This window comes from Sorex fumeus, unplaced genomic scaffold (assembly GCF_029834395.1).
Source record: "Sorex fumeus unplaced genomic scaffold, SorFum_2.1 ptg000043l, whole genome shotgun sequence".
NCBI classification, from domain to species: Eukaryota; Metazoa; Chordata; class Mammalia; order Eulipotyphla; family Soricidae; genus Sorex; species Sorex fumeus.
In genome coordinates, this window is record NW_026606100.1 from 33,600,790 (window position 1) to 33,625,926 (window position 25,137).

The 25,137-nt window shown below is 40.0% G+C and overlaps 1 protein-coding gene across 1 annotated transcript in view; it reads right to left on the reverse strand.

Annotated features, from left to right (window-relative positions):
- Positions 1–25,137, reverse strand: part of CFAP43 (cilia and flagella associated protein 43) — a 105,864-nt gene that overhangs the window by 5,943 nt on the left and 74,784 nt on the right. Inside the window, exons 23-34 of the mRNA XM_056120838.1 lie at positions 23,709–23,936; positions 19,591–19,797; positions 18,184–18,273; positions 17,828–17,908; positions 17,074–17,199; positions 11,661–11,780; positions 9,057–9,164; positions 7,236–7,322; positions 5,228–5,316; positions 3,015–3,228; positions 1,677–1,789; positions 537–696 (exon numbers count right to left, since the gene is read on the reverse strand). Of these exons, the coding sequence (XP_055976813.1) occupies positions 537–696; positions 1,677–1,789; positions 3,015–3,228; positions 5,228–5,316; positions 7,236–7,322; positions 9,057–9,164; positions 11,661–11,780; positions 17,074–17,199; positions 17,828–17,908; positions 18,184–18,273; positions 19,591–19,797; positions 23,709–23,936 (1,623 nt within the window). The remainder of the gene's footprint in view (positions 1–536; positions 697–1,676; positions 1,790–3,014; positions 3,229–5,227; positions 5,317–7,235; positions 7,323–9,056; positions 9,165–11,660; positions 11,781–17,073; positions 17,200–17,827; positions 17,909–18,183; positions 18,274–19,590; positions 19,798–23,708; positions 23,937–25,137) is intronic.

Consider the following 25,137-nt stretch of genomic DNA (forward strand, 5'->3'; position numbering starts at 1 on the left):
TATGTCTCTAACATAAATGTCTGACAGACTTCTATTAGATGACAGTCTCTTATAAAATCAAGATATCATTCCAGGGGTAAACTCAGGAAAAAATAAAAATCTCTTAAAAATGAAAATGAATATACATCAAAATGTATACATGCAGCTAAACTGTCACCTAGAGAGAAATTAATAACAGTACATGTTTATAATAGAAAATAAGTGAGGTGTGAAAATCACTGCTCTAAGCTTATTTAAGATTACCATCAGGTGAGTAGTACACTGAATGTATCAAATGATGGCATAATAAATAGAACAAACATTTAATCCCACAATCCTGAACTCCTTGTTTTCAGTCTTTTCTATAATTTAAAAAAGTACCTGAATCTTGGGCTGGGATCTGGACACATTTGAAAAGTTCCTTGTGTGATTTCAATGTGTGATTAGTGAAGAAACATCGATTGATTGAACTGAATGTGAATGATTTATCATAGAAATAGAATCATGAAAATACTGAGTAGAGCAGGTGTTTATTTCCTCTTAAAAATGATAATTACCCGAATCACTGAATTCAACTCTTCAATTATGTTCTTGTTGATGAGAATTGCATCAGAATACTCCATAAGAAACTGGAAATTCTCCAGTTCTATTTGTCCTTGCTTAAGGAGAATTTGTATCGTCAAATTCAACTGGTATTTCACTTTTTCTTCTTGTAATCTAAGATGAAAAATTAGAGTAAGTAGTAATAATAGTTTGCACTTCCAATTTTACCTACTATTTGAGAATATAAAATTCAAGTTTAATATTCTTTGTGCTTAAGGAAAAAGCATGCTAGAAACTAATGCAGAAAAGTTTCCCAATGTTGAGCTTCCCTACAAGTCCCTTAAATTAGACTTTGTTTTGTTGTCATGGAATTAACAAATGAGTTGCTCAAAGAATAATATGCACAGAAATACACTCATAAGTTTTTACTATATGATTTAAAAATGTTAATTTTGGTTATGATTTTAAAAATGAAGAAAATAAGAGATACTACTAAATATTCAAGTTTTAGACTATTATGTATTAACTTGTGGTAACATATCAACAATGTTTAATCTGTATGTTACTTATCAAATTTATTTTTAGGCGATTCACATTTCTTCTACCAATGAAGATTTCAAGGTGATATTTTTGGGAAAAACTGATCATGGTGGAAGTAAATATGCCCCAAAGTGGAAAAGGGACTTAAAATGGCAGTACCCCAATCACTCAGAAACAATATGAGCTCCTCCAAAGAAAAAGAAGGAAGGTTATTAGCTCATTAGGTGTCTATATGAACATTTCTTGAATCTCTGGTTAGCTTTCCACATGAGTTTGCTTACATGTAGCTTAAGCCCCAAAGTCCTTAATGGCAGAAACAAATTCTTATATGAAAGGACAGGTTGAAAAAATACTAAGATTTCCATGGCCTCCCAGCTAGTTCATTTGCATCAAGAGCAGTGGAGTATGGGCAAAGTTACACTCCAAAATAAGTTCTGAAATTTAAAAATGCACTTTTACAAAGGGAAGTTAAAAAGCTTGAGAGAAGTAAGTCTGTGCAGAAACATGACATCAAATGGAAATTCTGTCCCCTCTCCCTTCCCATGATCACAACACAGAAGGAAACCCTGGCTAAGACTTGTACTACATGCATAGTCATGGAAGGTTCACACTACAGGATGAGTTCATGGTACACTTTCTCAATGTCCTGTTGCACTTTCTCATCTTCTTCAGTTCTCTTCCGGAGGAAAGCTGTCATTTCCACTAAGCCAGCTGCTTTCTGCTTTACCTGAAGAAATCAGGTAAATATCAACAAATATCTCAGAGCAAAAGAAACTTTAGAAATGAAGTAAACTAAGTTTAGAAAACTTTAACAAGTGTTTCTTTCTAGGAGAGAAAAAAGAAAAAAATAACCTCTGCTATTATGCAATGTGAGTCTAAATTTTACACAGTACTTGCCATAAGTGATTTAAAAAATTATCAGGCTTGCTTCTTGATAAAGTCTTCAATATGCAATCAATCCAAAAGGACTCTATCTTATTTTTAAATTGGTTCTTTAAATTTTATCATCTTAGATGAAATGAACTGGGAAGATGCTCAATGGGCTGAGCATGTGTTTTGCCTGGGAGAGGCCTTTTGACCTTCCAGAATTATATGGCTCCCTTAGCACTGCTAAGAGCGACACCAGGCACTGAGCCAGTAGCAGCCCCAGAGCACTGACAGATACAGCCATAAAGCAAAACAAAGAAAGATGCATACATTCAGATCATCATAATCATAAATACTTAATTTTAGTAAGCATATGCTAGCCAGATGCACATGGCATTACATTTAAGGAATAGTGGGGAGAGGAAGCAGAGTGCACGATGCATCAGGAAGGGTCCTCTTTACAATCGAATACACTAGCAAATTCAAAAAAGTTGCATCTGGTAAAACACAGCTCTTATCTAAAAAGAGACAGGAATACTCAAGTTCAGGTCAGAGGAAAAGAACAGTTATTTATATAATAGTGCTGTCCAGGAGACATAAAATGTAAATCATAAATGTGCTGCATAACTAATTTAAAATTTTCTAGAAGTCACATTATGAAATGTGAGATAAAATTAGTTTTATTTAATATGGTATAATAAAAGTATTTTAGTCCATATTGAATATAAAAAATATTAAGACACTTTCAAACCCTTCTTCCCTACTTCTGAATTTGAGTCTTTTCTACTTGTAGTACGTCTCAGAATCAGACACATTTATTTTAAGTAAATATTAAATACACATGACTAGTAATCACCATATTAGACATGCGCGTATAAATTTAGGCTTATCCATTTATATTTATATTTAGCTCTCAATAGCACCAAGATTAATATTTTATTTTATCATCATAAACATTAGCATTTCTTACTACTATGCAAGCAGAAAAACCTGAATAATTGGTTTTTAAAAAAATAATAACCTCTGTAAACTATATTCTCAACATTAGTACATTAAATGAGTAAAATAAAAGAAATGTTGTTTACTTTCTGTTCATTTTCCACTTTTGTTCGTCGAACCATGCAAAAATGCGACCATACTTCGAAGTCCAAGCCTTCTGGCATATTATTAAAATTGTCCAAATCATCCATGGCTTTCATTAACAGGGCAAAGCTTTCCTGAGCCAATTTCCCAGATCCTGGTCGATCTCCAAAAGGGTTATTAGTAATTACTTCTAGATGTGGTTTCAATTTGTGAACCCTGTATTACCAATAAAAACCATCAAACTTTCATATTTGCACAACACACAATCAATGCGAAGAAAAAGATCCTTAGTACAAGTTACAAGTATGACATTGGATAAGAGTTCCTTTGATACAAGGTGGCTGGGAGACGCATTATTCCAATTTTGATATATTCCCATATTCTAGAGATCCCTAACATAAACATGACTGACTATACAGTCATCTCTAATTATTGTCAGCACTGGTAGCATTACCTCTACTAGAAAACCTCTCATGTATTTTAGGCAGGCAAGTTAATAATACCCAAGGAGTGAGACTCTTCCTGTTCCATACCTCCCCTTTTGGCATCATCTTTGCAGGTAAAGGGGATATGTTCAGATACATTTCCAACAGGAGAAGTCCCTGTGTCTACCTGCATTAATAGATTCATTTTGTTGCCTTGGACTGTGACTTACAAGGGAAGGGAGGAAAGAAAGATCTGTTCCAGGCGCTTGTTATTAAAATGCTTTACAGTAAACCTGAAGCCACTACTGCTATTTGTTTTCGTTAGATGAACGTGAATTTTGGGGAGGAACTCTTGGTTGGAGACCTTGTGCCTGACAGATGCTTGAGTTAGGACTTGAAGTTAATTCTGTCTGACAGGAAAGCATGTGATTTTTCCACTTGCTACCTCCCAATATGTGGACGTCTTTCCAATTGTTTTTAGTCCACAAGGGACTAAAACATACACTTGGTTTATTATAGTCTATTCTTTTAAAGCAAAAGAAACCAAATATGAGGCATGTTTTATGTTGAATCTTTCCACCAAGGTTGTATGTAAACCTATCAAAGGCCAGAGAACAAGTGTACATCTCAGATACCAATGGGCCTATGCACCTATGACAAAAAATTGTGTCAACTGGTAAATATTTGGAAGTTAGAAAAATGTAACTATAATGACAGCCTCAATTAAAAACATATATTTTAGAACTCTCTTGATAATGAATTATTAAAACTTTTTAATTGAATCACTGTGAGATAGACCATTACAAAGCTGTTCATGATTGGATTTCATTCATGCAGTATTCCAATACCCATTCCTCCACCAGTGTACATTTCCCAGCACCAGTGTCCTCAGATTCCCTCCATCCCCCCTCTACCCCTTACCCTCTGCCTGCCTCTATGACAGGTTCTTTTCTTCTCTCTCTATCTCTGTCTCTCTTTCGCTCTCTCTCTCTCTCATTTTACATTGTGGTTTGCAATATTGATACTGAAAGGTTGTCAAGATAATGGATTTTTTTTACATCATTATTGAACACAATCACACTGATGTGTGTGTTCTGAGGAAATTTGTGGTCAAATATGTTTGAAAAACACTGTTTCTCACACTTGAAGATATGAAGGACAAGACAAGTTCTGAGATATTTTCCCATAAAAGTAAACTTTAATTTGTTTTAGCCCAGTATTGTCCCCAAACTATTTTAGACTGGAAGACTTTCACAGGTAATTCCAAAGTCACAATGCAAGGGATTCATATTTGCCATGTCATATCTTGTGGAGAAAGTGTATGTAAACTGGGGGGCCTCCCATAACATAAGAGGAACTACTTTCATGTATAAAATAGAACTATGGCATCATGCTTAACTATTTTTCAATAATGAAATTATTCTTTGTTGCTTATTGTAAGCAATGTGAAAGCACTATACAAGAAATACTGAGTTACAATTAAGACATTTGAATATTTCCACATAAAAATGTTGCATTAATTATTCCCACCATAATTGGGATAAAAGGCTAAAATCCAATACCAATCTTCTTCATTTGCAAACTTTAAAAAAAATCAGAGACTTTGCTTTTTTGTCTCTAGGTTTCTCTTCGCTTGCTTGCTCTTTCAAGCTTGTGTTTTCTCTTAAACAAGTATTCCTTCTTTCCCCCAACCCCACTTCCACCTTTTTAAGTAAGTTTTGTTCAATAAAAACTATCTTACCTAGAAATAAAAATCAGAAACATGATATTGAAATAGAGACAAAACAAACCTTGGTCTTCGTTTAAAAAGTTTGAGGAGCATTTCCACATGATGACCAGAAATTTCAGAAAATTCCTTTTTAAAGCTACGTTCCAGAACCTAAAGACAAACATAGTATTGCTGGGTTTATAACTTTGTTCAGAAACCTTTTATATTCTGCCCTGCTCTTCAAAATACAGGCTTCGGTAGTAACACTTTAATTTTGTAAATCTGTGAAAACTTGATTCAAAAAGTAAACTTGCTAAGAAGGTGAGTACTCACTGTACGAACATTTCTTGGAGATTTAAGGTTGAATCAGAAGCACCTTAGAGGAAAGTATTATCTCATGTAACAGGGGTTCAGAGTGGGGATTAAAGAGATAGTGCAAAGGGTAGGGAACTTGTCTTGTATGTGGCAGTTCTGGGTTTAATCCTGGGATCATCACCAGAGCCACACTGAGAATGATCTCTGAGTGCAGAACCAGGATAAGCCTTGAGCATCGATAGGTGTGGTTCCAAGACAAAACCAACAAAAAAACTAAAAACATTCAGAATGGAAGATTCTCAAAACAACATTTATCTAGAAAATAGTTAGGGTACTGTACTATTTCATTCTACCCCCTTCCATTTATTTCTTACCCATATAGGCTTCTTTGTTTTTCTTGCCTATTCTTTTTATTGTTGTTGTTGTTTGTAATTTTTTAATGGGAAGAAAAACAATAAAATACTAAATAAAACTGAAGATAAATAAAATTTTGACTATACAGTGCAATGGAGCGATAGCACAGCGGTAGGGCGTTTGCCTTGCACGCAGCCAACATGGCCGACCCGAGTTCGATTCCTCTGCCCCTCTCAGAGAGCCCGGCAAGCTACCGAGAGTATTCGATATGCCAGACACAGTAACAACAAAGTCTCCAATGGAGACGTTACTGGGCCCGCTCGAGCAAATCGACGATCAACGGGAGGGCCTTTACTTTACAGTGCAATATGGAATATTAAAAAATTCCAAGAACATGATCATGAGGAAAAATAAAACTGAAGAACATGTGTAACATAAACCCATTGACATCAAGTTCAAAAGCAAGCATATTAACTTATGGTTATTAGGTTTCACTGACATTAGTGCCTTTATCTAAAGAAAACAAACAGTAGTCTAAACCTACAGTAGCATAGCACTATAGCACTGTAGCACTGTTGCACTGTCCTCCCATTGTTCGTAGATTTGCTCGAGCGGGCCCAGTAACATTGTGAAACTTGTTACTGTGTTTAGCATATCGAATATGTCATGGGTAGCTTGCCAGGCTTTGTCGTGCAGGCAAGATACTCTCGGTAGTTTGCCGGGCTCTCCGAGAGAGGTGGAGGAATCGAACCTGGGCCGCGTGCAAGGCAAACGCCTTACCTGCTGTGCTATTGCTCCAGCCCTACAATAGCATAGCATTTCCATTATTATGCTATTAGTGATCTCTAGAACTGTGACAGGATGCTTAATTGTTTAGGGGTTTACAACTCCATTTACTGTCTCTTATAATTTGTAGGTACCATCAGATTAAAGTTCTCCAGGTGATCTTCACAAAACTCCAACTATTAGGCATCCTACCTCTTTTCAGACGAGTCCCACACTCTAAAACGCAAAGGGTGTCCTGACACTACTGATTCTAGGGATTAAGGAGTTGTAGCTGGTGCTAAATGAGAGATCCAACCCTACAGTGGATAGAATTGAAGGTCTTGCCTATTCTTGATGAGAACTTTCTAAATTGATATCATAACTAATGGGGTCAACAACAACTTAAATTTCAAAAGTCCTAAAGTCTAGGAGCTTTCTTAATTTTTTTATGGTTTGAGAAAGCTTAAACCAGATATATTTACAAGAATTAATTTTACACAGTGATTTTAAAAAATACACATAACATATAATCAAATCCATCCATAAAAGAATTAGAATAGAAAAAAAATCTGTGAGGAAATGAAATGACAGATCTTCCCCCAATCCAGGCAGCAGCAACTGTCACACTGGTGGGTAGGTAAGAAAATGGCTCTCACTTTGTCCTCTGCCACTAAGTTGTCATATTGCTCCTTGTACATTTCGAGGTTTTCTTTAGCTTTCAGGATGGCCTCTGAAGTCTGGCTCTATAACAACAGCAAGAATAAACAATTGGAACTGGATACTATTCAGGGTAAATAAACAAACAAGCAAAATACTGGATGCTAAAAAAAGAACAAGGGGTTTCCTAGTATAAGATAAATTGTTAGTGAAGGATCAAGTTACAGATAAGAGCACTTTAGAAGAAAGTAAACCAGTTGCAAACTGAAGGAATAAGCATTCACTGGGTCACCTGTCCCGAGTCTAGGCCAGCTCTGCCTGGTTGTGTTAGTGCCTATGAAGCTCCTGACTTTCTTGTAGGGCGGTGTGGACGGTAACAATGCACAGGTTTGGGAGTTGTAGGGAGCTGGGTTCTGAGAGACTAAATGATAAAGGCAATGGCCAGATCTTCCATGGTAACAGAACTCTGCCACTACCACTGCTGCAACCAGCCAGGAAGCCAAGCCACTCTGTCCCTACAAATGCAGCCCAAATTGTCAGGGTTTGATCTTTTGATTTGGTATGAGTTCCCAATTTTCCCACTATTTCCAACTTAGGACCAACCAGAAACAGTCAAATATGTTCCACAAATCAATCCTATAGATCACCCAGATTCTGATTATTTTGTCTCCAGCTTCCCCACGAAAATAGCTTGCAGTTAGGGAAGAACTAAAGCCCTCCTTCCAATTCACTTTTCAGTCCCCTGCCAGCTGTCTGGGGTCTTCCAAACGCCAACAAAGAGACCCGTTTTTTACTACACCAAGTTCTGAATAGTGTCTACATGTTTTCACTGGATGGCATCTTTATTTCTGCAGCCTAATTCCTGCTATTTTTCATGCTGTTGGGTGACTTAGGTACATTATCAATCTCTCTGAGGGGGTATCATATCTCATATCTCAATATTCAATTCTCCACAGGGCTGATATGAGGAGGGGTGTATGTAGAAGGTGCTTTGTATATGCTAGTTAAAAAACTTTGGGAAAAAAAAAAGTTGTGGGGCCAGAGCCTGGGTAGGGCACTTGTTTGCAAGCTGTTGACCCAGATTTGATCCACAGCATCCCATATGGTCCCCTGAGCACATCCTGGAGTGTTCCCTGAGCACGGAGCCAGGAGTAAGCCCTGAGTAACACAGGGTGTGGCCTCACCCCCAACCCCCCAAAAGAAAAAAAGGTGTGTCCCATATATAATACTTTTAAAGTCATTCAAACTTTATTAATATTACTAATAAAAGATAGAATCTTTTGACATTTGTTGTTATGACCTCCAATAAAACACATTTAACCAAGCTCCCAGTTATTAGATTCTTTTTCTAGTGACAAAATAACAGCCTTTTTTGTTTCCCTATAAGCTAACTTATTACATGTTTAGTGAAATTTATAGTGCCAGATAGTCCAGAGAGAGCCACATTCTTGAGGAGGAGCTTAAAAAATAGCCTAAAAGGTTATTTTCTCAAGGTCTGATGGTTAATCAAAGGTTAGGTAAACAGGTTATTTCAGCCACAAAGTTTTATGATTTTAGTTTATAAACGCTGTCACAAGAAAGTTCCATGGTTCTTTTGAAGAAATGGTTTCAGAGGCAGAATCACATAACTTTAGCAAAAGATTGGAGTCGGTGCTTCACCTGACCCTGCAGCAAAGTCCCAGAGAGGGCATAAGGGACACACAGAACTGAGCAGGGATGGGAGATGGAGCATTAGAACTAGGGAAGAGAATTCTCAGACAAGAAGCACATGTGTCAGATTGTCAAGAACGCTTGTACTCACTATCAGGTTTTATACCTACTTTCTCCTCCTGTTTCCTTGAAAGATAGTTATTTAGGTATTCTTCTCTGGAGCATAGTTCTTCATCCAACAGTAAGGAAAAAAGCAGGTTATTTATTTTCAATTCCTCCTGTAAAAATATTTTTTAAAAGGGGATCAATATTCATATCCAAGAGAAAATTTTCTGTTACAGATTATAGACTTGGCAAGTTTATGAAACTCAAGTTTCAAAAGCAAGTTTATGACATACAAGTGAAATTTCTTTTGAGAAAAAATATAAACCATCTCAAAAACTACTTATCTTTTCACTGTAAAACACATGCAGAAAAACACACAAATGTATAGCTTAATGAGTTAAGACAAAGGCAAACATCCTTGCCTTGATCAACCAATTCAATAAATAGAACTTCCCTCCTGCTAAAACCCCCTATGTGTGTCCCCATCAACATGTTGACCCTCCCCCTTCAAATAGTCACTGTCAGGACTTCTACAGTGGTCAATTCCTTCTGTTTCTTCATAGTTTTATTATCTGTACTTTTTGTTTTGGTTTTGGGCCACATTTGGTGGTGCTCAGGGCTTACTTCTGGCTCTGCGCTCAGGAATCACTCCGGGAAGGGCTGGGGGGACCATGTGGGGAGTCAGGGATCAAATCCAGATAGGCTGTGTGCTAGGTAATGCCCTACCCACTGTACTATTGCTCTGGCCCCTACATCTAATATTTTTATACAAGTAATGCTATAGTACTTAGAAAAATATTGATATTTAGTATGTTTCTAGGTACTTGCACTAAAGATGTGAGAAAAACAAATGTCCTTGTGCTTTCTGCCTAACTGATTATAACAGCCCAGATTGAATGGGAAAATATGGGACAAAAATACAGGAGGTGTGTAGCTCAGAAACTAAACAGTAAGCCAGTTTTGTTCTTGAGAAGAATATAAAATAGAGTTTATAAGGGAAAAAAGTCTTCCATAATCCACAAGCCCCTTTTTATTTTTTATGTTTTCTCACAGATCTATGGAGTTATATGTAATTCCATCCAGTCTCAGCTTTATTAGCTATGTACTTATGTTGCACTTTACTGGAGCCCTTCATCCTATCTCTTTTCTGAAAATCTGTAGAAGATCAGAGGTCTATAAATCAGATAAATCATGTTTGATCTCTTTGGCAAGGTGACAAGGTGTCCTTTGATCAGGAGATGTACAATCTTTCTCTTTCTGATGTTAGCAGCTACAGATATTCACGTCCAGTTCCTTAATTCACTGAGAGTTACAGAATGGCGATATTCTACATGATCAATTTTTACTCATTAATTGGAATAATTTTGTATGGTGAGTGTCTCATCTACTATTTGGCTGTCTAGTGGTACAGTTCACATCAGAAAGTAGAATAAACTCTGGTTCATTAGTCTTTAGATCATGAACAGGTTATTATCCTCTTTAGCTGGCTACTGAGTTCTCTTGATAATACCTGGTCTTTATAGTAGTTTCTCATCATCTTCTATGACAAGATAACTTACCTAACTTTCTTTTTTTTGGGGGGGTGGAGGGTCACATCCAGTGATGCTCAGGGGCTACTCCTGGCTCTACACTCAGGAGTTACTCCTGGCGGTGCTTGGAGAACCGTATGGGATGCCAGGGATTGAACCCAGGTTGGCCGCATGCAAGGCAAACACCTTACCTGCTGTACTACAGCTCCGGCCCCACTTAGATAACTTTCATACATAACTTTCCAAACATAACTTTCAAAAAGAGCTTTACGAAGTATACTTCACAATCTATAAAATTCACTCCTTTAAAGGATTTTTTGTTTTACAGTCATGGCCCAAAAACTGGGGGGGGGGGGGGAGTAAGTGGAGGGTGGGGGAGATGCTCAAATCATCTCTTCAATGGAAACCTGAGGTTACAGACAGCTGTAGAGTTTCTTAATTTTTCCATCTTATTTCAGTTGACTTTTTTTCTTTGGTAAGACATTTGCCAATGTCTCTTTGAGAGTGGGTGCACATAAAATTTTAAGACTCCGTCTTTCTCAAAATATCCTAATTTTCTTTTTACACTATATTGATATGTAAAGACTTTATTCCTGGGTTTTCATACTTGTAGTTACGGTGTACTTCATTCATATTATCATTGCTGAATCAAACGCTCTTTTGGGTCATACAAATTATTCATTCCTTCAACATACAGTTTGAGCCAAACTCAATGCTAGTTGCTGGAAATACAGGAATGAACCAGACTAATACTGTCCCTATTGTCATGGAGTTGGAAGTCTTGGGAATATTAAACAGTGAACTCACATAAATTCAAATTCAGTTGCAGAAAATGATGTCAAAGAGCAGAGAATATACATGGAAGTTCAAGTCTAGTTTCGGGGAATTTAGTGCCCAGAGACTTGAGAGAATACAGGACAGTGGGGAACAGTGTTGGACAGAGGTGGACACAGGTAAGTTCCAGGCACTGGAGGAGGGGGAGTAGCAAGTGAGGGAGAGGGTGACACAGGCAAGATCGAAGAGCAAGTGAAGGTCAGAACTTGCTGGACTGGTGCCAGTCAGAGGCAGCTCTTCACCTGCAGAACAATGAGAAGTTGCTGGAGGGTCCCTAAAACAATAAAGTCACAGAAATGTATTTACCTGGTTCACAACCATTTCTGCCTTCACTCTCCTGTCAAAGAGTCTTTTCAAGAGTTCATCAAAATGCTGTGTGCTTTCTTGAATAGCGTTCTGAAGTTTTCTCAGCTCTGCATCTAGAGACTAAAAGAAAATCAGCAGGCAAGTTAACTGGGAAGAACATGAAATTTCCTGGGATGTCTATTTTACACAAGAGAGGAGAGTCCCACCTCCTTGGCCCCTGCCCCTGCCCCTGGGAGGCTCTGGCCCTCTATCCCTTCAGCCAGAGATGCCTTCCGTGGGATCTCCTGAAGAGATTTTGTGTCTGACATTGTGCTGGAAAGTAGGCTATAAGTCACTCACTGTGGCTAGCAATATACTGGCAGAATTAGGCCCAGTAAAACAAACCACAGCAAATTTTTCCAGAAAATTCTTTTTCTCTGATATTTCATTTCATTTTCATTTCATCATCCTGTTATTCGTCGATTGCCTCGAGCAGGCCCCAGTAACGTCTCTTTCATCCTAGCCCTGAGATTATATTCAAGGCTATTTAGGAGAATGAGACCCATCATTATTACTGGTATTTGGCATATTTGGTACGCCACGGGGAGTTTGCCAGACTCTGCCCTGTGGGCAGGCTGCATTCTCTGATATGATTTTTAAAAAGTAGCTCGCCTTTCTTATTCTTTTTCCATTTTTTCTTTTTTCCCTCCTCTCTCACTCTCTCACTCTTTTTTTCTGGGGGGGTGGGGGAGCTGGGCAAAGGGTCACACCCATCTGGGTTCAGGCTTACTCCCAGTTCATGCGTAGGGATCACTCTTGGTGGGCTCAGAGGGTCATATGTGGTAGGTGCCTTGTCTTTTTTTCTCAGTGTTTGTGCATAAGTTGTACTTGGATATATGCCAATTGTTTTGTAAACTGTCACTCAGTTTAGCTCTGTTTGATGTTTTCTCGTGTTCATACCAGATTATATGCTTACACATTCCTGGCAGGAATACTGCATAGACCACATAATAACCTTGCAATTTTACCACACCAGGAGACCAAATGTTGCTTAGTTTCCTTATTAGTTGTTACCAGGAACAACGCTTGCTTGAATAATGTCTTCCCATTTAGCTATTACAGAGCTAGGATTTTTCTATTTTTAGTTCACTTGTGAGAAAGTGCTCTGAGACTGTATTCTTGTTTCTTATCAAACTTTTACTCACCATTTTTAGTACTTATTGTGAATTTCTACATGAATCAGATATTAATTAGATGATCAAAAATATCACTGTTAGTTTAAATTGATTTTTAAAAAAGATCTTCTGTATTGGTAAATAAAGGAGACAGACCCTGGCAAGATGATGGGGAAAAGTTTACCAAAAAGCACAATGGTATGAAATATAAGAAGAAACACAACTCAATTAAGTAATAAGGAAATATTCATATAAAACAAAGCATATTTCAGGGTAGGCTAGTATGATTTTTTTGTTTTTGAATGGGAAATCTGGAGCAGGACCCCTGAGTGACCTATTCTGGGAGCTGAGCAGAGATGAATCATGAATTTATGACAAGAACAAAAAATAAGAGGCTGGACAGAGAGTACAGTGGGTAGGGCATTTGCCTTATATGCAGCCAACTTGGGTTTGATCCCCAGCACCCCATTTGGCCCCCTGAGCCCATCAGGAGTGGGCTAAGTGAAGATCCCTGAGTGAAGATCCAGGAGTAAGCCCTGAGCACCTGGGGATATGACATAAAAAACAAAAACTGAAAAACAGAAAAAGCGAACAAGTCTGATCAGATTGTGTGAACAGGAATTAGGAAGCCACAGAGACAATAGTAAGTGTTGGTATGGAAGCTGAAACAAACCATATTAATCACTGCACCAACCACTGAATATATTAAATGAAAAATGTTTCCACTCCAAAAGCAACGCAGCTTCTGGGGCTGGAGCAATAGCACAGCGGGTAGGGTGTTTGCCTTGTACGCGGCCGACCTGGGTTCGATTCCCAGCAACCCATATGGTCCCCTGAGCACTTCCAGGGGTAATTCCTGGGTGCAGAGCCAGGAGTAACCCCTGTGCATCGCCAGGTGTGACCCAAAAAGTCCAAAAAAAAGGCAATGCAGCTTATGTTTTAAAAAATAAACACCAAAAAACCTGGCCTGTGTGAATGTGCCTGGGACTCAATCATTTTTGGGCAATAGTTAGGTCAAGTCCACATGCATACGAGAGTGTCTCTCATACTTCTCCAGTGCTGCCTGTTCTTGGTCCCATTTCTGGAACATTCTTTGTGAAGCTCTTCTGGTCACAGCAGCACTGAAGTCAGTGTTGGATATTCACAGCGGTACAATAACATACCCAGCACAAGTGTCCAAATCCTGCCACCTTCGCCCAAAGGACTCTCTCTACTGCATTAGTCTCCTTGATTCTGTTCTGTTGACCTTAGTGCAGGATTTGTATCCATTGGGGACTGCCTCGTCCCTTTTTCAGTTTTTCTTCTGCCTATGAGTGAGATCACCTAACAGATGTCATTTTCTTTTGGACTCGGTTTCCTTTGTAGAACACTCTCCAATTCCATCTAAATTGCAGCAAATGGCAAGATTTCATCATTTCTCTAAGTCATGAGTAGTATTCCATGGAGTATATATACCACATTTTCTTTACTCAAATATTGGGCACTTGGGTGGTTTGGAGGTCTTGGCTATATGAAACAATGGTTTTATCACAGGGGTGCATGTGTACTTCTGAATGAATGCTTCTGTTTTGGGGGTGTAGGTGACCAGAATGGGATCACAGGGTCAGATGGATATTCTACTCTTAATTTTTTGAGCTGTCTCTAAACTGTTTTCCAAAGGGACTATCCTACACCAACAGTGTAAGAGAGTTCATCACCACATCCCTGCCAGTACTTACTAATTCTGGAGCTCTGATATAAACCATTCTTGCTGGCATGCAACTCTCCCTCATGTCTCATTATCTCATGGAAAAGTTCCACCTACTGTGGTCTCTGACTACTAGTTATCAAGATTATGCTCCTGGATAAGCAACCACTATGTGGCAAACAGCCAAAGCTCAGCCAACCAATTGGCCACATTGTCCAAGTGTCCTCCACCCACCCTTCTTTCAGAGATTCCAGGCTTCTAAGGCTCTGAGGCCTTCAAGACTTTTTTTAAAATCTATGTAAAAATACAGCCTTTTGAGGAAGGGGTTCCCCTAAGCAGTGCCCTAGGGTCAGGTGCCGCTCATAATACATGATCAACGGGGTTAGTGGGCTAAATGTTAGAGCTAAAGAGGAAGCACTGTTCAGGCTGTACCTGAAGACCACTAGGGGCACTCCACAGAGCTCGCTGCCTCAAAGGTCACACCTGGATTTTCTCAGGGAACTTCAGAGTTACACCTGGCAGTGCTGGTGGATGCCATTCAGTGGAGGGATCAAATGGTTTCCATGCATGTAAAACATATACTCCTGCCTCGGCACTCTCTCCATAGTCCTCAAAGACACCATATAATTTGTTCTTAAGATGGCCTACTTCTCCCTGTAGGACCTTCTTATTTGCTTTTTCATCTGTTTTCCAATCTTCAACCCACTCATTCTTTCTCATTCTTCCAGCATAATCCAGATGCCATTTTCTTAAGGAAGTCTTTCTGGATTCTTATCCCAGGTCTCGTGCAGAGTCTTGGAAACACAGCCCTTCTAAAGGACAGGGTTCTTCTGTCTTCTGGAGGGTATTCTCTGACTCCTGTCCAAGGAAGCAGCAGGACCTGGTATGCTCTCAGGTGGTACAGTTTTGGTCTGATTCTCAGGAGTGTGGCAGGAGGGTCTTTGCTGAACTGTGGTGCTCTGGGCACGAAGGAGGCTGACTGGTTCTCAAAATTTGGAAAACTCTACCCTCATGCAGAGCTCTGTCAGCCTTGGATCATTGGTGGGTTTGTGCAAAGAAAGAGGGACTCTGGATTCTGTGTAGGAGGGTTGTTGGTGCCAGGCAAAAGGCCAGGAAAATCCCTTCTAGTCCCCTTTCCTCTCCCCGCACCTTGGAAAAAAGGCAAATGTGGGCTCAGTTGGGGTAGGGAGGTGTGGTAAGGTTTGGGGATGAGAAGAAAGTGTGCATGAACTTGCTGTTTGCTCTCCACTGACTACTTGGGTGAGGGCTTGTTAGAAACTCTTAATTGGTGTGGGCTTGTTAGAAACTTGTCAGGAGACTCTCGCCTTCTTCCCTTTCTTCAGTGGATGAATGAAAACCTATGTTTTCAACACAGTGCTCTGGGCAACAGATACCCAGCTAAGGAGGAATGGAATACAGCTCTGAGTTCCTTTCAGGGCAATGAAGATTATGGATGTTGTCAGTATTTTCACCTTTTAACCACCTGTGTGGCACAGGTGCAGTTACATTTTCGTACTGGGTCTAATCAAAGGTGGGGTCTCACCAGGTGACAGGGATGTAGGATCAAGGAGACCAGGGCTTAAGGTAGACTATTTTATGGAGCAGAATCGTGGAGTCAAGTCTATTCATCGCAGGTTTCTAGCTTGCCCTCCTCCTTTGCATCTTTTCTGCATTCAAGACTGTTGCTCATTTTGGCCTCTTTGGTCAGTACTGTGCTCAATAAACTGTAAGGGCCTGAGAGAGGGCTACAGGGAATTAAAACAGGGACAGGTCAACAACTGGTTCAAGGAGGTTGATCATGAGATGTGGCCTATAAAACTGACAACTTCTCCTGCCTGCCTGCTTAAAATGATGATATGATTTTACTTTCATTGCAGAGGAATAAATAACATTTATTTGGTGGTATTCCATCATCTTTTACATCTCTATTAAAATTTCAAACAATTTTAATGTGGGGATATTTCTTTGAGATGGAAGGAGATAAAAATAGTGGACTTGGATTTGAACTGGACATTATTCTAATGCTGCATTGTCTCATTTTTCTCTGCAATCCTTTCCTGAGACTGAGAACAAATCAAGCAAAATATTGTTGAACTCAAATTAATGAAGACAATATACAGTAGTATCTTGAACATGCCCTAATGGGTGTGCATTAAACATTTGAAAAATAAATGAAGGACCAAATGAATGACTACATTATGGGAAATACTAAAGTCAGGAAGAACTTTAAAAATTGCTATATGTTCTTTTTTTTAACTAACAATTTGGGGGCTGGAGATATAGCAAATAGAGAGCTTGCCTTACACATAGTTGAGCAGGGCTCAATTCTGGTAACCTATATGTTCTGCCAGGAGTGATCCCTAACCACTGTCCAGGTATGATCCAAAACCCAAAAAGTAGGAAAAAAAACTATTTGATGCTTTAAATTGTCTCATCCACTTGCCTGAATTTTTGTGAGAATTGAAGCTGAAACTCTATTCTTACAGGACTAAACATGCTGAAAAAATAATTTGAAAAAATATTTTTTTAAACTTGGATTTGGTAGTTTATATTCAGTATTTGCTCTTCTAACCTTTTTGTATTTATCTCTTTCTTCATTTAACTCCTTGACTTTTTTCTCATAGTCTTTGTATTGCTTCCTTTCTTCTTCAGACCATAAGACCTCAGGTTTCAACATGAAATCAGGTTGAGGAATCACCTGAAAGATGTAAAGGAAAGTACATACATACTCTAGTTGACACAAATGCAGCAGCAAAATTTTCATTAAAAATTCAGAGCTATCATTATGGTTTTAAAAAATTATTTTAAAAGGCAATAGTTTGGGTCAGGGATGTAGCTCAGAGGTTGAGTGTGAGGTCCTAGACTCCATCCATGGCAACACACACACACACACACACACACACACACAAATACACACACTAATTTCTTGTGATTTGCATGAAGGTGGGCAACTGGGGATTTACCCAGACTCTTAGGTGTTAAAATATCTTTCAGGTAGGGTCATACTCAGTCCCAGGAACACCTACACTAGGGCTCAAGAAGGCCACATTACCTGCTGCAGCTGGAGAATCACACTTGCCGCATTGCCTCTGCCTTCGGGACAGAAAAAAGCAACCAGGTGGTGACTTGTTTGGGGCCTTTGTGCTCAGGCAGGTGGAAAGGCAAGCCTGGCTTTCAGATATCTTCGCTGCTTGGTGTGGTACTATACTTCTAAGGGACTGGGAGACTTTGCTGCTATTGAATTTCTAACACTTGGGATCGAACACATGGAGGCAACTCTTTCCATTGCAGTCCTCTTTCTTTCCCGAGGGACCCAGGACTCTCACCATTTTCAGAATGTCCTCCTTCTTCATCTCCAGGACACCTCCCATCATGTCCATGAGCGCTCGGCGTCTGGACTCCACGACCTGGACAAGAGCCATGTCAGAGAGACTGTGGATACTCTCCAGTGGCCCCAGGGACTCTTCCCACCCCTGTGACAATGGACAACTGCTGCCTTTTGGATGGGGAGGCCAAGCAGCCTTGAGGAAGGAGGAGGCTGTGGGGCTCTGAGGTTCTCTGACCGCAGCAACTGCCTTGATTCCTTTCCTTTGCGGACTACACTTATAGGACACTCTCTCCAGAAAAGGAACAGAGATCGCTAAAGACCAGGCTTAGGGACAGCTGGGGCAAAACCACGCACCGAATTCATAAGCAGGTTCTCCGCTTCCTGGACTGTAGACGTATCTGCTTTGGCTCGGTGCCATGGGGATATGTGCTTGTGCGCTGTGATCTGCAAAGAGAAAATATTTTCTGCGGCTACTCTTACAAAATCCACACCTGCTTTCCTTACCCACTCTGGGGGAATATATTAAGGTGATTTGAGGTGGGCTCTCTGTGCCTGACTTCTAACAGGGGCCTAATACTCCTTTTCTGTTCCCTCTAAGAAAGGCCATTTTCTTTCACCCCCTCCCCCCAAGTAATCAAGATGGTTTCAGGCAAGCATGTCTTCCCTCAGTGGGGGTAGAGGCAGCTGGTGGCAGCACTCTGAGGCAAGTTCCTGCACTGAGTCACAACCCCACTAGGTGAATGGCCCTCCACGAGTATTCTCTACCATTCTTTCACTTTTCAGAAATGAAACATGGTTATCTTATTTTCTCTCAACAGTGATTTGTAACCAGCTTCCTCTGAGTCAAACCCCTTTAAAGAAGGGGTCTTTACTCTAGATCCATACTGAGATAAAAAAATCTTAACGAGATAGTAGTGATCTTTATCAGCTTGACTCTCACAGGGAGAACTAACCTCCAGGAGTGCAGGCCTAGGCCCATACTGGGCTAAGGAACAACTCCCCAGGCAAATCAGGAGTCGGAACTAACAGTTCTAGTTCAGATCAGCTGCTGGTTTGAGTGTAGGAGATGCAAAGGAAAAGTTTCCAAAGGAAACAGAAATGTAGAGAACAGGAGGCTAAGAGACAGAGAGACTTTGGGACTTCCGGAAAGGCTCTGATCTTTGGTTCCTGCTTCTTTCTAGGCTTAGCGTCTACATCTTCCCTGGATCTCATGGTGTTGATGAAGCTCAGATAGAGAAGAGAGTACCAAATGAAGGGTGTTGTGAGGGCCCTCCCAGGGTGGGAGAAGCATGCTAAAAGTAGTCGATAGACCAAACATGATTGCCACTCAAAGCCTCTCTTGCAAAACACAGTACCCAAAAGAAGAGAGAGAGAACAAGGGGGAATACCCTGCCACAGAGGCAGGATGGGACGGGGTGGGGGGGGGATGAAGGTTGAGGGGGGGGGATGCTGGGACCCGTGGGGATGGATGACGGGCACTGGTGGAGGGATGGGCACTTGATCATTGTATAACTGAAACCCAAGCACAAAATTTGTAAGCCTATAACTGTACCTCATGGTTTTTCACTAATAAAAAAAGAGAAAAAAATTAAAAAAAAAAAGAAGTCCGCATTACTGCTGAGACTACAGAACTGTTCCTAGAACTTAAAATGGAGAATGCTACCTAATGCTTTTGCTTTCGGTAGACTCAACAAGAAAATGAATGAAGAAAAGCTTAGGAAATGTTATAAGAAGGGAAAGGGTGAGCCAGGTAACCAGTACCTCACTAACATCCACAACAAGTGTTCTCTCTGGCTTCTCAGTGTCATCAAACCTGGGTGTCCAGACTGATTCGTCCAGTTCCAGATCAAGAATGATTTCTTGAATCCGTATATTTTTTTCCTTCACACGTGCAATTTCAAACTCCTTTTGTTTATACGCAGCATCAAACTCTTTGTTGAAAGCAGTTTTTACCTGGTAAATAATATCCTGAAACAAGAAGATGTTACTGAAAACACACCATACAATTTTTTTTATTGAATCACAGTAAGATACAGTTACAAAGCTGTCCATGGTTGGATTTTATTTTATTATTATTTTTTAAATTTTTATTAGTGAAACACCATGAGGTACAGTTGTAGACTTACAAATTTTTGTGCTTGCGTTTCAGTTATACAATGATCAAGTACCCATCCCTCCACCAGCGCCCATCCTCCACCACCACGGGTCCCAGCATCCCTCCCACTCCCCCATCCCCCCCATCCCTCCCTGCCTTGTGGCAGGGCACTTCCTTTTGTTCTCTCTCTCCTTTTGGGTGTTGTGGTTTGCAAAAGAGGCATTGGGTGGCAATCATGTTTGGTCTATAGTCTACTTTCAGCATGCTTCTCCCATCCTGGGAGGATCTCCCAACACCCTTTATTTGGTGCTCCCTTCTCTATCTGAGCTCCCTTTTCCCCTAGCATGTGTGCCTGGCCTCCAAGTCATGGAGTGAACCTCCTGGTACTTATCTCGGCTATTCTTGGGTGTTAGTCTCCTATTTTGTTACTTTATGTTCCCCAGATGAATGCAATCTGTCTATCCCTCTCTTTCTGACTCATTTCGCTTAACATGATACTTTCCATGTAGTACCACTTGTATGTAAATTTCATGACTTCATCTTTTCTAACAGCTACATAGTACTCCATTGTGTGAATGTACATGTTTGGATTTTAGTCATACAGTCTTCCAACACCCATCCCTCCACCTCTACCAGGGTACATTTCTCACCACCAATGTTCCTAGTTTCCCTCCCACCACCCTCCCACCATCCTGTCTCTATGGCAGGCACTTCTCTCTCTCTTTCTCTCTCTCACTTTCTCTCTCTCTCTTTTGGGCATTATGGTTTGCAATACAGGCACTGAAAGGTTATTATATTTTTCCTTTACTTATTTTCAGCACACAGTTCTTATCCAGAGTGGTCATTTCCAACTCTTTGTCATAATAGTCCCGTCTCTATCCCAACTGCCTTCTCCTCCAGCACTTAAGGCAGGCTTCTAACTGTGGAGCAATCCTCCTGGCTCTAGGTTTCTATTATCCTTATGTATTAGTTTTATGTTATTTTTTTTATATCCCATTAATGAGTGCAGTCATTCTATGTCTATTCCTCTCCTGACTAAATACCATGTAGTCTTACTGGCAACATGACCCCAGTTTCACTGCCCTACAAAAATAATTTTTTTTTGTAGGAGTACTGCTATTTATTCAGCCACTGATTAGCTGATTGAATCGGGCATGAACTCCACCTTAATTTATTTATTTATTTTCTTTTTATATTTATTTATTGAATCACTGTGAGAAAAGTTACTAAGCTTTCAGGTTTAAGTCTCGGTCATACAATGATCAAACACTTTTCCCTTCACCAGTACTCATTTTTCACCACCAAGAACCCCAGTATACCCCCCCTCCACCCCTCCAAATGCCTGTGAGGCAGATGATTTCTACTTAACTCTTCTCTACATTGATTACATTTATTATTTCGACAAATGATGCACCATTATTGTTTAGAATTTCCCCCCAAACAATCAGAATTGCTGAAAAGGCATTGTGAAATATTTTGTTTTCTATAGTTGGTTATGAGAATCATATAATGTCATGCGGCCACGATTTTGAATTTCTGCGAAGAGCCAGATAATTACGAGATTGGATTCTGTGTGTCTGGTGTTATGGCCGTGCTGGAGAGCCGCTCATGGGGGGTAACTCATGACCTCCGTAGGGCATGAAGGACGTGCTGGTATAGCCCCCCTTCCCATGAGACTGCAGTTACCCAGTCACCATAGGCTCGTACCTGGCTTTCCTATAAGCTCTGAGGTGGTGGCCACCTTGCTGCCAGGGGGGAAAAAGGCGGAAGGGAGCAACACCCTTTCTCTCCTGGGGAGGCATGGCGCCATAGTTTAACGCATAGTCCATTCACTTTTCTTCTGTAAGCTGCTGGGCTCTGGACTAAGTCCTTTTGCCTCTGGAGCCATGGCCATGCCAGAGAGCCACTTGTGGGGGGCAACTCATGACCTCGGTAGGGTGTGAAGGATGAGTTGGTACTGTCCCCCTTCCCATGAGACTGCAGTTGCCCCTTCACCACCGACTCATACCTGGCTTTCCAATAAGCTCTGAGGTGGCGGCCACCTTGTTGCCAGGGGGGGGGAAAGGCAGAAGGGAGCAACACCCTTTCCCTCCTGGGGAGGCATGGCACTGTAGTTAACGCATGGTCCATTCACTTTTCTGGCGCAAGCTGCTGTGTTCTGGATTAAGTCCTTTTGCCTCTGGAGCTATGGCTGTGCCAGAAGCCGCAAATGACCAATAATTTAATCTTTCTAAAACATGCCTTATGTAGGTCACTTCTGATTTCAGTAATCTAAAATAGCTTCCAAACATGGCTAGTCTCAGGGTCGAAGCATAACAATGATCTCACCAAATGTAAATTGAAACTCCAAGTGCAGGTATATTGATAAGTGCTCTAAGAAGCTGATGATGGGTTACGTGAATGCTCCTCAGCTATTATTTCTTCTTTCATGTGTTCATTTAAAGCATCTCATAAATTATTTGAAAATAAATAAATGGGATTTAATTTTGGAAATTTTCTTTTGTTTTGTTTTGAGCTTAAGGGGTGAGGAACATGATAAAGAAAGGATGGCCACTGGAGATTATTTTGAGTCTCCAGAAAAATACAATGAACCACACTTCCTCTGTAAGGACAGGTCATTCTCAGAAAGGAAGAGGATTCAAGCTGCCCAAATTGATGAGGAACTATGGCAGTGGCCTCATGTTGGCCACCTTCACCTCTACTAGTGAGTAGAATAACAAGTTAAAGTACTTTTTATTTTTCCACCAGAGTTCAATCTATTTGTCCAACTGAACAGAGGACTCTTAAAACTGGGTAGAAAATGATTATGACAGATAACACTAGAATTTGGGGGAGGAGGCTAATATATTCTCTTTGGGAAACTGTCTTAAAAAAGCAACAGGAAGGAGAGACTCTGAGGTCAGGGTCAGCAGAATCTGAGCAACTGAGGATGATTAAACTGTGCTGAGTATAAATACACAGGAATGTCAGGGGTTGAATGAGGTTAAGTGGAAATACTAGGAAGAGAGCAAAGGAACATGGTAGAAGGCTAGACCTGCAACCGCAGACCCAGCTGAAGGGTTTGCAGGGACAAGAATGGTCCGTGTTGGGGGCCAGAGCGATAGTACGGCAGGTAGAGCATTTGCCCTGCATGTGGCTGATCTGGTTTAATTCCTGGAACCATATTGATCCCTTTGAGCCCACCAGGAGTGATCCCTAAGTGCAGAGCTAGAAGTAAGGCCTGAGTATTACATGGTGTGCCCCCCACAAGCCAAAAGAAGTGGCCAAAATAAAATTTCCAACCATCTGTAATGGTGCAACCTCAGTCAATCTTCTGAAAGCTTCAGTGGACAAATACAGAGGCTTTTATGAGACTGACTCATTTGGTAGAAGGTAAGGATTAGACACTTAGTTCCTGATGGATGCCACATTTATCCCTGGGCTGCAGAATACAGGCAGGAAGCTGTATTTCCTCCCCAAGAGGAGATAACATCTTGTCTGAGATGCTGAAAAGATGGTGTTCAAGGATTTCTTTAATCTTTGAGCTTACTTAAGATCTAAACAGTAGAAGTGTAAGGTGTCAGTTAATTTAGGGTTTTAGAACATTAGTATCTTAAAATTCAGTTAAAATAAATGAGAGAAACTCTTGTGTATAAGCTGTTTCAAGAAAAATGAACACTATTTCTATATTTTAAAGACAAGAAATAATTTAATTGGCATTAGATTTCAATTTGAGCCTTCACAAGACATTTCACAGGGGGAGTTTTAGAGATATTTTTAGCATAAACTTAAAAAATCCGCTTACTTTCAGTAAGATTATTTGATTGATTTTTTCCTCTTTGGCATGAAGTTCCATTTGGCTTGACAACAAAGAGATGTCTATCCCAAAATCAGTACACAGACTGCCAAGTAGATAATTGGGCAAGTTAATATCTCTTATTTTAACTTTTTCTTCTTCCTCTTCTTCATCCTCCTCATGAAACTTTTTTACCATGGCAACTGTACTCTGGATTTCTATAGTTTCCTCCCGGACCTAAATTATAGAAAAAGATGACATGGAAGTTTTGCAGTCATCTAAGTTATTTAAAGAGACAATTTTGTGACAAGTTAATTTATCTCAACAATCATTTTAGGACACTAACTTGTCTTGTCAGCGAGTGAATTAAAAGTGGTATATCCTCTAAAGTAACAAAGTATGAGATTAATACCCAAGAATAGCTGAGATCAGCACCAGGAGGATTACTCCATAACTTAGAGGCCAGCCGGGTATCCTAGAGGAAAGGGCTGTTCAGATAGAGAAGGGAGCACCAAATAAAGGATGTTTGGAGGATCCTCCCAGGAGGGGAGATGCATGTCGAAAGTAGACTATGGACTGAACATGTTTGCCACTCAATGCCTCTTTTGCAGACCACAACACCCAAAAGGAGAGAGAGAACACAGGGGATTGCCCTGCCACAGAGACAGGGGGGATGGGGGGTGGGGGTGGGAGGGATATTATCCATGGTGGTGGAAAATGGGCACTGGTGGAGGGATGGGTATCTGATCATTGTATAATTGAAACCAAAGCACAAAAACTTGTAAATCTACAACTTTAAAAAAAATAAAATAAAATAAAGGGAAAAAAAAAGTGGTATATCCTGAAATGGATATAGAAGCGATGAAAATATTAGAAGCTGATGAACTCTGGCTACATCAAAAGGATCAAAGTTCTTATATATATATATATACATATATAATATTTATATTGTTGTCAGTTTAACAGTTGCATTAAAATATTTTGAGTCTTTTTTGGTACTTAAGCATTAAAAGCATATCTTCTCTTTATAATTCAGAAAGGAGTTTATTTGTATGGGATTGGGGAAATGCAGCTTAAGGTGAATGAAGTACACTTTCATTTTATGTTTCAGAAAAACATGGGAATAAAGTTCTGGACAAAATAAATTAGCATCAAAGAGTCAGTGTTTTTTAGTGGTACACTAGAAATTAATGCTTCAAAAAAAAAAAACTCTGGGGCTTTGTTCACGTCCACGTTCTCTCTGGAACAACTCTCTCTCTCCCTCTCCCTCTCTCTTTCCCCCTCTCCACCTCCCCCTCTCCTTCAATTTTACTAAACTGTCTACTTCATCCTTGGTAAATTATCCTAAAATATTAGCCCTTTATTTATAAGATAAAAAGAACATTATAAATGGGGGAAAAAAGGACAAGAACAACCCCCAAATCTAGTTTTTTTTAAA